Source organism: Pan troglodytes, chromosome 18, assembly GCF_028858775.2.
Source record: "Pan troglodytes isolate AG18354 chromosome 18, NHGRI_mPanTro3-v2.0_pri, whole genome shotgun sequence".
Taxonomy (NCBI): domain Eukaryota; kingdom Metazoa; phylum Chordata; class Mammalia; order Primates; family Hominidae; genus Pan; species Pan troglodytes.
The window spans coordinates 71,931,581-71,946,489 of NC_072416.2; the positions used below are offsets into that span (position 1 = coordinate 71,931,581).

A 14,909-nucleotide genomic window follows, 5' to 3' on the forward strand; every position below is an offset into this window, starting at 1 on the left:
GTTGGGAGCACAGATACAGACCAGCGTGAGATCTTGCTTAGAGACTGTAGGCCATATACCCCCAGCTCTCAGCCCTGGTGCCCTCTCCATGCAGCCCTAGGCGAGGCAGCCAAGCCAGGGCCCCCGGTTTTCACCCCACTTAGCGTTCCTGCATCATCAGAAGCCAAAATTTCTTGCAAGTCATGTGTTGATTTTTCCTCCTCTGGAGATGGCCAAGGCTGAATCAGCTGGATTTCCCAGGCACCTCCCTGTTGGCAAGTCACAAGGCCCACAGACTGGGCAGGAGCTTGGGTGAGCCTGGGTGAGCCCAGGCGAGCCCAGAGATGTAGAGGACTGGGACCGTCCCCCCACTGCTAATGAGACCCACCATTTTCACACTGGCTTGCTCTCTTCCACACCCTGCGCTCTGCCCCTTGTGAGTGATCTTAGTTCATCTTCACGATCAGACAACCCTGTGAGGGTAGGTTCTCTCATTTTCCCCATTTCCCCTAAGAGGAAACTGGAGAAGTTAAGTAACTTGGGCCAGATCTCACTTATATGCTCCATGAAGCCTTGTTTATCTGTCCATCTGTCTGACACACACACACACACACACACATACGCACACACACACACACACACCCTCCTCCTGCACATCAAGGCTGGGCCAGGTTCCCTCTGTGTCTTTATGTCCCCCCGTCCACTCAGACCCTCTCCTAGCCCTAATCCCTCTCCATCGTGGCCTGTTGGCTGGGAGTTCTGTGAGGACAGTCCGTTCAGCCCACAGTAGGTGCTCAGAAGCGTCCTCTGAGAAAGTGAACAAATAGGAGTTTGGTTGGATGAGGAGCTCATCTCCTTGGACGTGCCCCACATCTGGGGCCTGTCTTGCTGCATTGGGCCCTCCCACAGCAGATTGGAAGCGAGGCCTATGGGGTAGAGCCTGCATCCTTCTCTCGGGGACTGTGCGTAGCTTGCAAGTAAACCACAATGAAGCGGGGCCCTGGAGGGAGGCAGGAGCCTTCTCCTGGCTGCCGTGGCCCCTAGGCTCATCTCCTGGTAACGGAGCCATAGCGGGTATGAGTGGGCACCACTCTCGTGCTGCCCTCAGTGCAGCAGGCACCACCCTGTTCCCTGCCCAGCTCATGGAGAGAATTTATAACCCTGAGAATGTACCCTCTGGGTCAGGGCCCAGGATGGTGCAAGTGAGCAATGGCTGGAATCAGCTGGAAGGAGGGGAGACCTTGGAATGGGTGGGAGAGAAGACGGAGGTCAGGGATCTGGTCTCAAAGGTGTCTTACCTGAGGCTGGCCTTTCTTTTCTCCTTTACCCTAAGAGGAATGGCCGCTAGAGTGTTCTCAGCTGCCAGACCCAGTGCTGGCACTAATAGTGCTGTCACTGTTAATCAGTGGAACCTAACAGTCAGCGTTAGGCGCTGGCCTCTGGCATATGTGGCACAGTGCTGGACACTGAAGGAAAGGTGGCAAAATGTTTGAACACAGAATGCTGTCCTCATCCCCCAGGGTTTGTGTTCAAAGTCACGCAACACAAACTAAGATTTATGATTTTTTTTTAGGTTGCTTTTGCTTTACTAAGACAAAACGTTTTCTATCAAGGCAGTTTTCTCAATGGGAAATAAAATGGGTCTAGGCCTAAGTAGTGCTTCTTTCCCACCACCAAAGCTAAGCGTTCTTTTAGGCAACACTTTCCTTCCTTGTTGCAGAAGGCAGGGCTGCTGTGACCCCGTGCAGACCAGGGCGTTTCTCAGGATGCCACCCCTTTCCCAGGCCAGGGCCAGGGCCCGATTGCTGCCTTCTGCAGCTCATGTTTACTTTGTGTCCAGGGCGGAGGCCTCTGGCCCCGGTGCCAGCTGGTGCCAATGCCTTCTTCCATGCTCTCAGCAGTGGAAGCCCTACTGTCCTTCCCGTGGCTCCCCCAGGGGACCCTTCCTGGGTACAGCAGCCCGGCTTCCTAGGGTGAGCTCTCTGGCTAATGCCCCTAAACCAGGGCAACAAGAGCCATTCCATATGTGGTCAGGGACTGAAGAGGCTTGGCCAGCCAGGCTGCACCCCTCACGAAGGAAGGGGCCAGGCTCCTGCTTGGAGGGGAGCAGAAGACCCCAAGGTTTTCCAGGAATACCTGCCCTCGGGGCCTGTGTACTTCACATCAGCTCCACCTCAGAAGAAGTAGCTGCTGGACCTGACCCAGATTTCAGGCAAGGCCCTGCGACCTGACCGCTCCAGGCAGAGGCATCAGATAGCCTTTGGCAGTGGCCTGCACTGGTCAGACCTCAGCTTCCAAGGCCTTTAGCCTGAATTCACCTCTCCCCGCCAGTACCAAGTGTGTCCGTCGGAAACATTCTTGCAGCTTCTTCCTGGCCAGGCCTGGAGAGGGCCCAGCTTGGGGATTTCCTGTCAACACAAGAAGGGTTCCCTCTTCAGTAGCTAGAAGGCTGAGTCAGTTGACTCCTAGGGCTCATCAGCTGACCAATGGCCTGTGTGAACGTTTGACCAAGTTTCTTAAGGATAAGTGAGTAGAGTGAAGTGGGCGGCCTCTCCGTCCATCCTCCTTGGCAGGAGCTGCTCAGAGCCATCCATCTTCCATTTCCTGTCCAGCGCTGCAGGTCAGCAAGTATTTATTCAGTTGAGACTGAGTGCCTCGCCCTGGGACTTTATGTTCAGGAATCTTGGTGGGAGGTGAGAACGAGCCTCCCAGCCTCGACACTTGACCTTGCAAATCTGGTGTCCAGTCCCCAGCTGTTCCCAGGATGGTAAAGGAGCTGCCGCGGCACCCTGGGGAGAGTGAGAGCTGGGAGCCTTCCACACCGAGGTCTCCTAGGGCTGGTCTGGGACCAGGTGTTGGGACAGTGAGGGCCTGGATGGACCAATCAGAGAAGAGAAGGAGCAGCCACCATCCCAGAGAGACTAGACTTCACCTGCTAGAATGCACTGGGGCGACAGCCTGTGGTGGCCCCACCCAGACACTCACCCTCCTCCCACATTGAAATATGCCCTTTGCTGGTGTAAAGTCACCACCGTGGAAGGCAAGAAGCCCTCTCCCCTCGCCCTGAGCACCCCCTCCAGAGCTGCTTTGTGAGATGCTGCCCACACCCAGGTGCCACCAACCCTGACCCTTTCACTCCACCAATGGCCAGCTCACTCCACTCCAAAACCAGGGGCCAGCTGATGGGCCTTCCCCACCCCCGCCTGTCACCATGGTAACGGCAGGCGCTCCTGCTCCTGCAGAATATTGCTTTCTTGTCCTTCCTCCCTCCCTCTCTTTCCTCCCTTCTTTCTCTCACACAAAAAGAAAGCACAAGTGTTTTATATTCATTTTGCAAAAAAGCTGTGTAGCGCATACTAATTGGTGTGGCTTCCTCCCGCTTTCTTTGAGCCTTTTCTCATCGTCAGAGCCAGGACTACAGGCCCAGCCAGCCTGCTCACTGGAAGGAGGACTAGGTCTGTTTCCCTGGAAGCTGAGGCAGGAGTGGCCTAGAAGCGTGTCCTTAGCTCTGGGGCCTTTCCTCCAGGCCTTGAGAGGGGCGCACAGTAAGCCCGGCCACTGAGATCGCCTTCTCCTCCGGAGGTTTCTACCTATACACCAAGGGTTGCAGGGTCTCCAGGTGGCTAGAGCACCAAAACTCTGGCCCAGCACAGAGGCTCAAAGCCAGGTGCAGCTGGAAGAGCAGCTCCCCACGGTCTCTGTTGCTGGGACCCAGGCCCCCTGTTGAGGTTGCCTCCCAGGGCCTTCCTCTCACCAGGGCCTCTCTTCCACCCCAGGCAGAGGCAGAGTCCTGGCCAAGGTGTGCATCGAGATTGGTGCTCCAGAGCCTCAAGGTCACCCCCTGGGCTGAGTCAGGTTTGCTAGCAACTGGGAGCGAAGCAGCAGCCGGACTGGAGGGGCACAGAAGCCGGGTATCAGCCGGCTCCCCACACCCCAGGCCCCACCTCAAGCCATTCCTTGCCCTCCATCTGGGTGGCCCCTTCTCCTCACCTCTAGGAGACTGAGGGAAGATGGGGATGGGGATGCTGTTTTGGGGTCCTGCTTTATTTAAGGTGCTGGAGGGGTGCTGTGTGTGTGTGTCTGTGCGCACAAGCGCACACAGTGTTGTCCCAGGCAGGGCTGTGGGCTTTTTGCCAGCCTCTGGGGACCAGAGACAAATCCTATGATATGTAAGCACAAGAGGAGTGGCTGGGATTACTGAACGAACCTGTAGACAACATTTCCGGCTTTAATTGTGCAATTGAAGTGTAATTTGCATTCATTTGCCATTTGGTGTTAAACTTTCTAAAATAAGAGAATTGAAAATGTAAAATATGCAGCTTTGCTGGCTGTGCTCTGCAGTGGGGTGGGAGGCAGTAGTACTGAGGTGGGCTAAGCACATTCTCTGCAGGGGAGAAAGCGGGGTTGGAAGCCCTTGGTGTGGGCACTGCTGTCCATGCTCAGTCACTAAGCCTGGGCCAGGGAACAGCTCAGCTGTGGGACCAGAAATCTTGGAATGGAAGTGGTGAGCCAGCCTTTCTTGTGTGCCTGCTTTTCGTGCTTTGCACATCAAGTATCTCTTGTAATCTTCACAACAGCCTGGCAAGGTCAAATCTCCATTGCGCATATAGGGAAACTGAGGCTCCCATCCTCTGCAAAATGAAGTTCAGACTTCTTTGTGTCATGAGCTCTTTTTTGGTTTATGGTTTTGTTTTTTTGTTTTGTTTTGTTTTTGAGACAGAGTCTCACTCTATTGCCCAGACCGGAGTGAAGTAGTGCGATCTCAGCTCACTACAGCCTCTGCTCAAGCAATTCTCCTGCCTCAGCCTCCCGAGTAGCTAGGATTACAGATTCGCACCACCGCACCAACTAATTTTTGTATTTTTAGGAGAGAGGGGGTTTCACCATGTTGGCCAGGCTGGTCTTGAATTCCTGACGTCAAGTGATCTGCCTGCCTCGGTCTCCCAAAGTGCTGGGATTACAGGCGTGAGCCACCGCACCTGGCCTTGTGTCATGAGCTCTTGAAGATCTGGCCCTGCCTACCACTTTGGCCTGATTTCTGGCCATACCCTCACCTCTGGCCCCATTCCCCACTCTGGAGTTGGCCCCAAAGCCTAGTTTCCTGGAATGTGCCACGTGGTTCTGCATCCATGAATGGCTTATGCTAGGTAAGAGAATACTTTGAATGCCATTCTCTCCCTTCTTACTCCCTTGGCCAACTCATGCTCAACTACTTCCAGAGCCTCCCGGCTCCCCCCCAGGCATCATCACTGGGTCCCTGGCACCCGCCCTGTATTATCAGTAAATGCTCACTGCCTGACTCCTCTGGGAGTCCATGACCTCACTGAAGGCAGAGCCTGACCTGTCTGGCCTTGTGTCTCTTATACCCAGCACAGGACTAGCCCACAGCAGCTGCTCAGCAGCTGTCTGGAGAGGGAGCATTGTGTGGTTGAAGTTAACTGGTCCAGGGTCAGGATTGGATGTCAGGACTGTCTGACCACAGCACCCTGTGTAGTGTTATCAGCAGGCTCAGGTTTGGGGACCAGAGCTGGGTTTGAGGTGGACTCGCTGTTACCTTGAGCAGGTGACTGTCCAAGTCTCAGTTCCCTTGTGTGTATCCTGTGAGGTGAGACTGGTGACAAGTGAGGGCATTCATTGTGGCCGGGAGCGAGGACAGCCTGCTCCTCTGGCCCTGGAGCCACTCGAGGGGTGGAGACAACCTTGCACAGGCCAGGCCTCTCGGTGGCTTTTTCCAGGCCTCTTTTCTGACAGGGAAGTAGGTACCTGCCGGATACCCAGCATGAATCAGTTTGTCCCCATGGCACAGGGATCTTGCCGAGTGCTGGCCTGGCCCCAGCCGCCCCGCTGGATCACACTTTCTCCTCACTTTCCTCCCCTGCTGCACGTGGCCACCAGTGTTGGCTGCCCAGAGGCATGTGCCTCTGTCCCCCTGTGCAGACAGATCTGGGTGGGATGGGCAGCATGGGGGCGAGGGGGCAAAGTGATGTAAAGAGACACAGGTCTCCTCACCGTGCTCCGCCTCTCCCCTGGATCAGGCGAGAGACACCAGGGAGTGGGTGAGACCCCACCACCTCGGGCTGTGGGCAGAGCAAGAGCAAATGGGTTAGGAATTAGGTTGCTGATTTAGGGTTTTGCCCCCCCCTTTTTTTGTACAATTCACATACCATAAAATTCATAAAAACGACTCTATTGTATACTTTAAAAGTATACCATAGAGTAACTTTTAGTATTTTTCGCAAGATTATACAACCATCAGTACTAATTCCAGAACATTTTCATGACCCCAGAAAGAAGCCCTGTATGTACCCTGCACCCGTTAGGAGTCACTCCCCATGCCTCCCTCCCCATGCCCCTGGCGACCACAAATCCACCCTCTGTCTCTGTGGATTTGCCTGTTAATGGAGTCATCATACAGGATGTGGACTTTGTGGCTGGCTTCTCGGCAGGTGTTTTCAAGGTTCATCCACGTGTAGCAGGTACTTCATTTCTTTTTATTACCAAATAATATTCCCTGGTGTGGATGTGCCACGTTCCATTTCTTCTTGTCTCCACTGCAGGGCCTTTGGGTTATTTCCATTTTGTAGCTATTAGGAAAAATGCCGCTGTGAGCATTTATATATAAGTTTGATGTGCACAGACGTTTGCAGTTCTCTTGGTAACTGCCTAGGAGTGGGAGTATACCTATGGCAGCTCTCTGGGTAACTGTTTGAGGAGCTGTTGGCTTGACTCTTGCCTCACTGTTTAATTTTGGATGAGTCATTCCCCCACCCTCCCCCCACCTCCATTTCCTGGTCTCAAGTCCCCTCCCTGGCCGTGCTTGGACAGTCCAGCAAGCATTGGTGTGCATGGCCTTTGTACATCCTGCCGTGGCAGGTGTGCAGGGGCTGAATCGGGCAGGACCGCAGCGTCATTCATTGCTGTGCCACTTCCCCATCCTGCCCTCCGCCCTGTGTCTTTCTTCTGTGGCTGAAGCAAAGAATCCCTGGAGGCTCTGTCCTCAGTGGAAGCAGAGGCCTCGGCCCTCCCTACTTCTAGGCTGAGACCCTCCCAGGGCTCCCCGGCTCCTGGCCTGGGTGCAGGGGCACCCCTTGCTCCTGCCACATGACTGGACTGTGTGGCAGCCATGTGTCTCAGCCACGTGGATTCATCAGCTCTCCACTCTGTGTGCCAGGCCACGGGCAGGGGTGGCTGTGACTCACCTTTACAGCCCCAGAACCCAACGCAGCCGCTGGCACAGAGCAGGGGCCCAGGGGCCCACAGACATCCCAGTCTCCATGAGTGGGAGAGGGATGAAGGGAAGGACAGAATTGGACAGTAGGAGGGGAGTCTGTGAGAGTGAGTCTGTGTGAGCGAGTGCCAGCTCCTGCCTGGATGAGGCTGGGAGATTGCGTGCCAACACGTGACACTGTTTGAAGACTGAGGGGGCGGGAATGGGTGAGCAAGCAAAGGGGTTCCCGGCCAGGTGTGCCAGGGCTGGCCTAGAGGAACCAGGAGGAGAAGTGACAATTGGGCAGTGTGGGGGAGGCACTGGCACTGTGTTTGCATTGACAGGAATGGCTTTTGAGGGGGTAGGCCTTATCTTTTTTGTTTGTTTTCTAGATAAAATTTGCCCTTTTGAAGCATAGAATTCACTGGCTTTTAATATACTCACAAGCTTTTTGCAACCATTACCCCCGTCTAATTCCACAACATTTTAATCCCTCAGTAGGAGCCCTACAGTGCTAACCTTATTTTGTATTCCCATATTCCAGCCACCTGGCCAGTCCTGGCCCACATGGCCCTGCCCATCAGGCTCTGTCCCACTTTCCCTGGTCCAGGGCTGAAGCCCCGGTTGCCGTCGTTATTCTTGGCCTGGGCTCAGAGTAGCCCAGGAAGAGGCACAGGCAAGCACCCAGTCAACTGATGTTTGTTGGGCATCTGCTGGGCGCAGAGACAGTCCTGGAGATACACCTTTTGGGGGGACAGGCATAGTCCCTAGCCCAGAGCAAGAGAGGAGTGAGGGGCAGAAAGAGCAGGCGACCACCTGCAGTGTGAGGAGTTCCCTGCAGGATAAACACAGCCAGCAGAAGGTGGCCAGGAAGCCTCAGCAGCCCCTGGGGCAGGTGCATGCACACAAGCGCGCACACACACACACATACACACACATACACACTGAAGCCCCTCCCAGCAGGGCAGGTCCATGGCCCCTCTCCCTATTGCCCATTGCAGCAGAGTGGTGGGCTGGACTTTGCCGCCCTGCCAGCTCTTGGTGCCAGGCAAAGATGGGTGCTGTGCGAGGAGAGGCAGCTTCTAAGGATACGGGGACTGTAGAGCAGCCCTGGGGATATTGTGACACAGTGCTGACCTGCGCTCACACTCAGCACTGGTCCCACGCCCCACTCTGCCTCTGTCTCGGAAGAACTCAGCAGGCAGGTGGTCAGGCTGGGGCCTCACCCCACCCACATCTGTGCAGGGACACTTTAGAGCCACCGAGGACCACCTGACATGTCTGGACATTAGGAAGTCCTTTACCTTGGAGACCAGAGTAGCACGCCAAATGTGGAGGGCCCTTTAGGGTCTGCAGTGGCCTGGTGTCACCTCTGCAGAAGCAGCTGTTCTGTGGCCCAATGGTGGGTGGGGCCGTGGCTACCGCACACAATAGAACATGGTCTGGAGGGCACTTTGGGAGCCTTGCGCAGCCTGCGGGCCTCGAAGTGCACACTGTGCAGATAACACCCTGCTTCCTGAGTCCTGGGACTCCTGGGGACCCTCAGAGCCCTGTTCAAGGGACCCGAGAGAGGGATCGTGGGGAAGCTGACTCGCCGAACCTCAGATTCCAGTTTCCTTCCTCCAGAGGCCCCATTCACTGTAGTCTGTGTTCCCTTCATTCTGGATCCTTTGTTTCACTTTTCTGAGCATGCCCCAGCTGTGGCCTTAGTGGCTCTTCCCAGCCTGCTGTCATCTGCAGACCCCTCCCACCCCTGCAGGTGGCTGTGTGCCACCAACCGCACCTCTGCCCAGGTCAGCACAGCTCTCAGCGGAGAGCTCATCTCTCCTGCCCCGCTTCTCTCCCCAGGTGATCCTGAAGGACCTGGAGGTGCTGGCAGAAATCGCTTCCTCCCCCGCAGGCCAGACGGATGACCCAGGCCCCCTCGATGGCCCTGACCTCCAGGCCAGCCACTCAGAGCTCCAGGTGCCCACCCCTGGCAGAGCCGGCCTACTGAACACCTCCGGTAAGTCTTCTCCTGAAGGTTCTAGCCTCAGGGGCCTTAGTGCCAGTGCCGGGTCTTAGGCTGGACCATGGCGGTCCTTTGGGTTGTTGCTCAGGAGCTGTGGAGCTCTGCCAGGGTGTGAGGGGTCTGTGGGTTGCTACTGGCGATCTCCCACCTCAAGACCGCCCAGAGGCAGGCAGCCCTAGTCCTCTAGCAGCCTCCAGAGACCCTCACAGGACTTTCTCTGCATCTCCCTGCACCTTTGATGCTTTTGAGCCATTGGCTAAACATAAAACCATCTGGGTCGGCTGCTGGTCTCTCTGCCTAGGCAGCATCTCTCCAGTCTGGAATCCAGGGGCTTCGGTCTTGGGGTCTAACAGGTGGAAGACTAGGTGGCCATTCCCTTCCTCTCTGAGAAGCTAAAAATAGCAATGCACGTGGCAGGCAGCCCAGGCAGGAGACGGCATCATTTACACAGGCTGTTTCTGGGCAGTCCTTGGAAGTAAAGGTGGCCGTAGCACCCCCAGCACTCGCCCCTCGGTCCCTTCCAGACGGCAGGCCAGCTCTTCTCCCTAGGCCTCGGCAGACGCCACTTCCCTCTGGCGATGCAGTCCTGGAAAATGCCTGAGGACACGTTTGGTAGTAAAGTTCCCAGTGAATCTCAGGTGTCTCCATGGGGGTCTCTGTCCATTGCGCCCCTCTGGACATCCACACAGGGCTCCTAGTTGGCCCATGCTTTTGTGTCCGGAATTTATTCCTTCTGGTGGGTTCTTGGTTTCGCTGACTTCAAGAGTGAAGCCACGGACCTTCACAGTGAGTGTTACAGCTCTTAAAGATGGTGTGTCCGGAGTTTGGTTCTTCAGATGTTCAGATGTGTCCGGAGTTTCTTCCTTCCAGTGGGTTCGTGGTCTTGCTGACTTCAAGAATGAAGCCACGGACCTTTGCGGCAAGTGTTACAGCTGTTAAAGTGGTGCGGACTCAAAGAGTGAGCAGCAGCAAGATTTATTGTGAAGAACAAAAGAACAAAGCTTCCACAGCGTGGAAGAGGACCCGAGAGGGTTGCCACTGCTGGCTCGGGTGGCCAGCTTTTATTCCCTTTTTTGGCCCCGCTCACGTCCTGCTGATTGGTCCATTTTGCAGAGTGCTGATTAGTCCATTTTACAGAGTACTGATTGGTACGTTTACAATCCTTTAGCTAGACGCAGAGTGCTGATTGGTGCATTTTTATAGAGTGCTGATTGGTGCGTTTACAATCCTTTAGCTAGACACAGAGTGCTGATTGGTGCGTTTTTACAGAGTGCTGATTGGTGCGTTTACAATCCTTTAGCTAGACACAGAGTGCTGATTGGTGCGTTTTTACAGAGTGCTGATTGGTGTGTTTACAATCCTTTAGACACACAGTGCTGATTGGTGCGTTTTTACAGAGTGCTGATTGGTGCATTTACAGTCCTTTAGCTAGTGTTTTTACAGAGTGCTGATTGGTGCATTTAGCTAGACACAGAGCACTGATTGGTGTGTTTACAATCCTCTAGCTAGACAGAAAAGTTCTCCAAGTCCCCACTAGACCGAGGAAGTCCAGCTGCCTTCACCTCTCACTTTGATGCAGCCTCACGTGTCATAAAGGTTTAGGGGCCTTACAGCCTCAGCCTCCCGCCACAGCCCAGCCGGGCTGGTCCCAGCCTGAGAGTACTTCCTTGGCCTCAGTGGGAGGCGCCCCAGCCCTTTTTGGCCCTAAGACCAGGCCCAGTGCCTGAGAAGTTCAAGGGGCGGCCAGAGACCTGCAGGGCTGCCTGTGCCCCAGGACATGCCAGGTCAAGTCATAGAAGGCCCATGTGGGGCCTTGCCCAGGAGCCCAGTTCTAGGCAGTCAGTGGCCGTGGTCAGGGAAGTGGTTCCCACATCCTGACCCTGGGACCCCTGCTGGGACTCCCACCCTCTGTCCCTCGGCAAACGAGTCCATTCTCCATCCTGTGTCCCCAAGTCAGTACATGGGGGCCAACCTTAAGTCCTTGGGACAGATGGCAGGAATGCCAGAGGTGGAGTGTGGGGGCCCAGCAAAGGGGGTAGGAAAGGAAGAGAGAAAAGGATATCTCTTCCTTAGGAAGGGAGGGTCGGGTGGGGAGGAGCAGCAAGAACTGACCGGAAGACGGGCAGCAGCCAAGAGGAGGCATCCTGCAGGGAGGAGGCCTGGGCAGAGGATCCCTGGGGGTGCACCCTCGGCTCTCCCTCCCCAGGAAGCAGGCGCCACAGCCTCTTCTCTCCTCCTCAAAGTGGCAGCAGCAGAGAACTTGAAGGCAGCACAGCCTTGTGACAGGGCCAGGACACCCAGGCTTCCCAGGCCCTCTGTGACCTGACTTCCCTATGTTTTATCTCTTCCTTCCGGGCACAGAGAAGCTGATGACTGTGATTTAGGCTCCTGCTCATGGAAGGAGGACCAGGAGACTGCCGAGGGCAGCCTGGGCTGGAGGGAGTAGGATGTGTGCCCTGGGGGAGCAGAACCTGACCCAGGGGGTCCCTGGTGGGCCCTGCAGCATCAAGCCCTTTGCGCTGCTTGGGCAGCAGGGCCATGAACGAGGCTATGGCAGTAGAGACTCTTGCCCCAACTCACCGAGGCTGTCAGATTAGCTCACATCAGCCAGGGACTCACTCGGAATTCATAGAAGAACAGCAAAGCATGCCAGATGGGAAGAAACTCCATCCTGGAAAGAACACCAAGGAAGTGCCTGCAGCCAGTCACACTTCTTGCTTCAAGAATCCACAGCCAAGGAGCAGTGGGGGCTGCGGAAGGAGAATCCACAACTCTCTGGGCCAGGAGCTCTTAACCTGAGACTCACGTGTGGGCCTCAAGGCTCCAAGCAGATCCATGTGTGTGCACATGCGCGTGTCCACAGCTGGCATCAGATTTTACAAATGGGGCCATGATTTTAAAAGGTCAGCTTAAACCAGTAAGAGAACAGCCAGGGGAGCCAGAGTGTGCCCTGCCTCCCCGCACCCCCACCTCCGCTGCCCCGGGAGGGCACGTGCCAGGCACTGAGGATGTGTGGGGTGGTGCTGAGGTCAGAAGGCATGCAGGAAGTGCACATTCATCCCTCCGCAAGCTGCTCCTTCCCAGACTGCTTCTCAGGCATGCAAGGGGCTCTTTCTGTCTGTTTCCATCTGGCCATGCACATGGACAAGGCTGTGAAGCCATACCCTCTTCCTGTTTGGATTCTGCCTGCCTCTGGCTCTCCAGGGCGCAGCCCTGAGAACTTGGAGAACTTGGAGGCAGCAGTGCTGTGTCCCTGTAGGGGAGATTGCCCCAAAGGCACAAAGGGACTGTCTGGAAAGCCTCGGAGGCAGGGAGCCTAGCAAAGGTGAAGTCGGTGGCATCTGTAGGGAACCACATGGTGCGGATCACACGCAGCAGTGGAGAAGCAAGTCCATCACATGCCTGGGTAGCTGCCGTGTTGGCCTAATGCACCACAGCCATGGTTCCCAGGGCCCCCTGAGGCAGAGTCGCCCACATGGGATTTTCCTCTCGCCTGGCCTTGCATAAACATCTCTCCCTCCCTCGCAGAGCAGTGAAGGCAGAGGCTTCTCCCACCCTGCCTCCCTCATTCCTCACCTGTGCAGAGCCCCAGAATCGGGGAGAGAGTGGCCTGGGGGCAAACAGGATGGGGAGCAGCCTGGGCGGGCAGCTGTGAGGGAAGCTGGCTGAGGGACACCACACTTTCCTGTCTCCCACCCCTGGGATCTCCTGTGTCTCCTCCTTTTGTATTTCCTGTCTCCACTCAGGGGAGTCTGCGGAGGTCCTGCTGGCTCTGGGGACAGGGATGTCAGACAGGCCTGTGGGCCCGCCGTACCCTGAGCCTGTGTAAAAAACTTCAAAGGACAGAGGAGGCCTCTGGGATGAGCCCTTTGTCAGAGACATGCCTTTCCTCCCGGGGCCTGGACATCTATGCTGCCAGAGAGGGTGCAGCCAGGCCTGGGGAGACCCAATCAGCCTTTAGGATCCTTAGCCATGCACAGTAATGTGTCAGTCTGAGGCCAAAGGTCACCCTAGGACTGACGTTTGCCCCTAAAACCCAGTTTTCCCTGACTTTGCCTGCCACGGGGCCCAATGCTGCTGGGATAAAACTGTTCATGTCGTAAGCCACGTTGGCTCACTCCTATAGTCCCAGCACTTTGGGAGGCTGAGGCAGATGGATCACCTGAGGTCAGGAGTTTGAGACCAGCCTGGCCAGCATGGTGAAACCCTGTCTCTACTGAAAATACAAAATTTAGCTGGGCGTAGTGGTGCGTGCCTGTAATCCCAGCTACTCGGCAGGCTGAGGCAGGAGAATCGCTTGAACCCAGCAGGTGGAGGTTGCAGAGAGCCGAGATCACACCACTGCACACTAGCCTGGGCAACAGAGCGAGACTACATCTCAAAAAAAAAAAAAAAAAAAAACTGTTCATGTCAGTATACCTTGCGGGGCTCAGTGGTCCAAGGTGTTTTTATCCCTGGCTCTAAAAATGGGTGATAATGACCTGTTCTTATTTGGTTTCATTCCTTGTAGCCCAGGACAGTGTATTGTAGCCAAATGTCAGCAGCATCTTCATGTCACCAGACAGAAACAAGTTCTAGCAGAAAGCCAGAAAGCCATTTTCCCAAGTAATCACAGCAACAATCATCGTGGCTGCCAGCACTGGCTGAGGTCACGTTAGGCCCTGCCCTGCTCTGAGCACTCACGCGTGCTGGCTTTTTGGGTGAGCCCCTGGGGTCCTCACAGCAGCTCTGAGAGGCCAGCACTGTGTCATTCCCCACTTGTTTGGGCCAGGAGCCTGGCCCGAGAGCCCACACTCCTCACCCCACTCAGGAATCCCACCTGCGCCAGCACTGGAAGCTTCCACAGCCAGAGGGGAGGAGGAGAGGGGCCAGGCCATGGGCACAACCTGGCAGTGATGGGGGCATCTCTCCTCTCTTCACAGTGACTTCAGAGACCCCTTCCTGGCCTCAGGCCACGGCAATGCCTCATCTCTTGTCTTTTGCTGCCCGCCACCACTTCCTCCAGCCACACCAGCCCCAGGAAAGCACCTGTTTCTCTTGAAGCCCCTTCCTCCCACTCACCCCTCCCAGCCTCAGGAAGCAGCAGTAGGGATCACGAGCACTGGGGTCAGAGAGATCTAGGTTCACAGCCCTGCTTTGCCCATCCATCCCGTGACCTCGGACAAGGGTCCTACCTCACTGCTACCTCTTCCCTCTCTATAAACCAGGTGCTGGGGTGCCTGGGGGCTCTGTGAGCTCCCACATGGCAAGGGCTAGGCTAAATGCTCCCTGCATGTGAAGGGGGCCTTTGCTTGTGTCCTAGTTATTACAGGCCGGTGCAGAGGGCCCCTATGGGAGGCTTCCCTGGAGATGCCAGCTTCTCCTGCCCCTCTGTTCCAACACACTTGCTTATCTCAGGCTGCCTGGGTGGGTGGTGGAGTTCACATCTGTTCCCTCCTGGCTGTGACCTCTTAGACCCCCAGCTGAAAGTGCATGCGGAGGCTCCTCAGCGTCGCCCAGTGCTGGGTGATTTGTGTGATCAGCTCAGTTTGAATAGCGTCATGGCAGGCCACACAGGCCAAGTTTACTTACCCCGGAATCCCTGGCACCAGGTGCCCAGTAAGGGTCAGTACCCATTTTTGAAAGTTTATTAAAATAATGGAAGGCAGGGGTACCAATCACCTGAGCCTGAGGCCCCCGGCACTGCTGCCCAGAATGGCATCCTCTCATACC

General features: G+C 55.7%; 1 protein-coding gene across 6 annotated transcripts in view; it reads left to right on the forward strand.

Moving 5' to 3' along the window:
- The window catches only part of VAC14 (VAC14 component of PIKFYVE complex), a 113,820-nt gene that overhangs the window by 47,655 nt on the left and 51,256 nt on the right, over positions 1–14,909 (forward strand). For all 6 annotated transcript variants that reach the window (XR_010152443.1, XR_010152442.1, XM_016930117.4 and 3 more), the window contains one exon: positions 9,035–9,191. Coding sequence is in view for 4 of the 6 variants with exons in the window: in XM_016930117.4 (XP_016785606.1) it covers positions 9,035–9,191 (157 nt within the window). In the remaining 2 variants the exon portion in view is untranslated. The remainder of the gene's footprint in view (positions 1–9,034; positions 9,192–14,909) is intronic.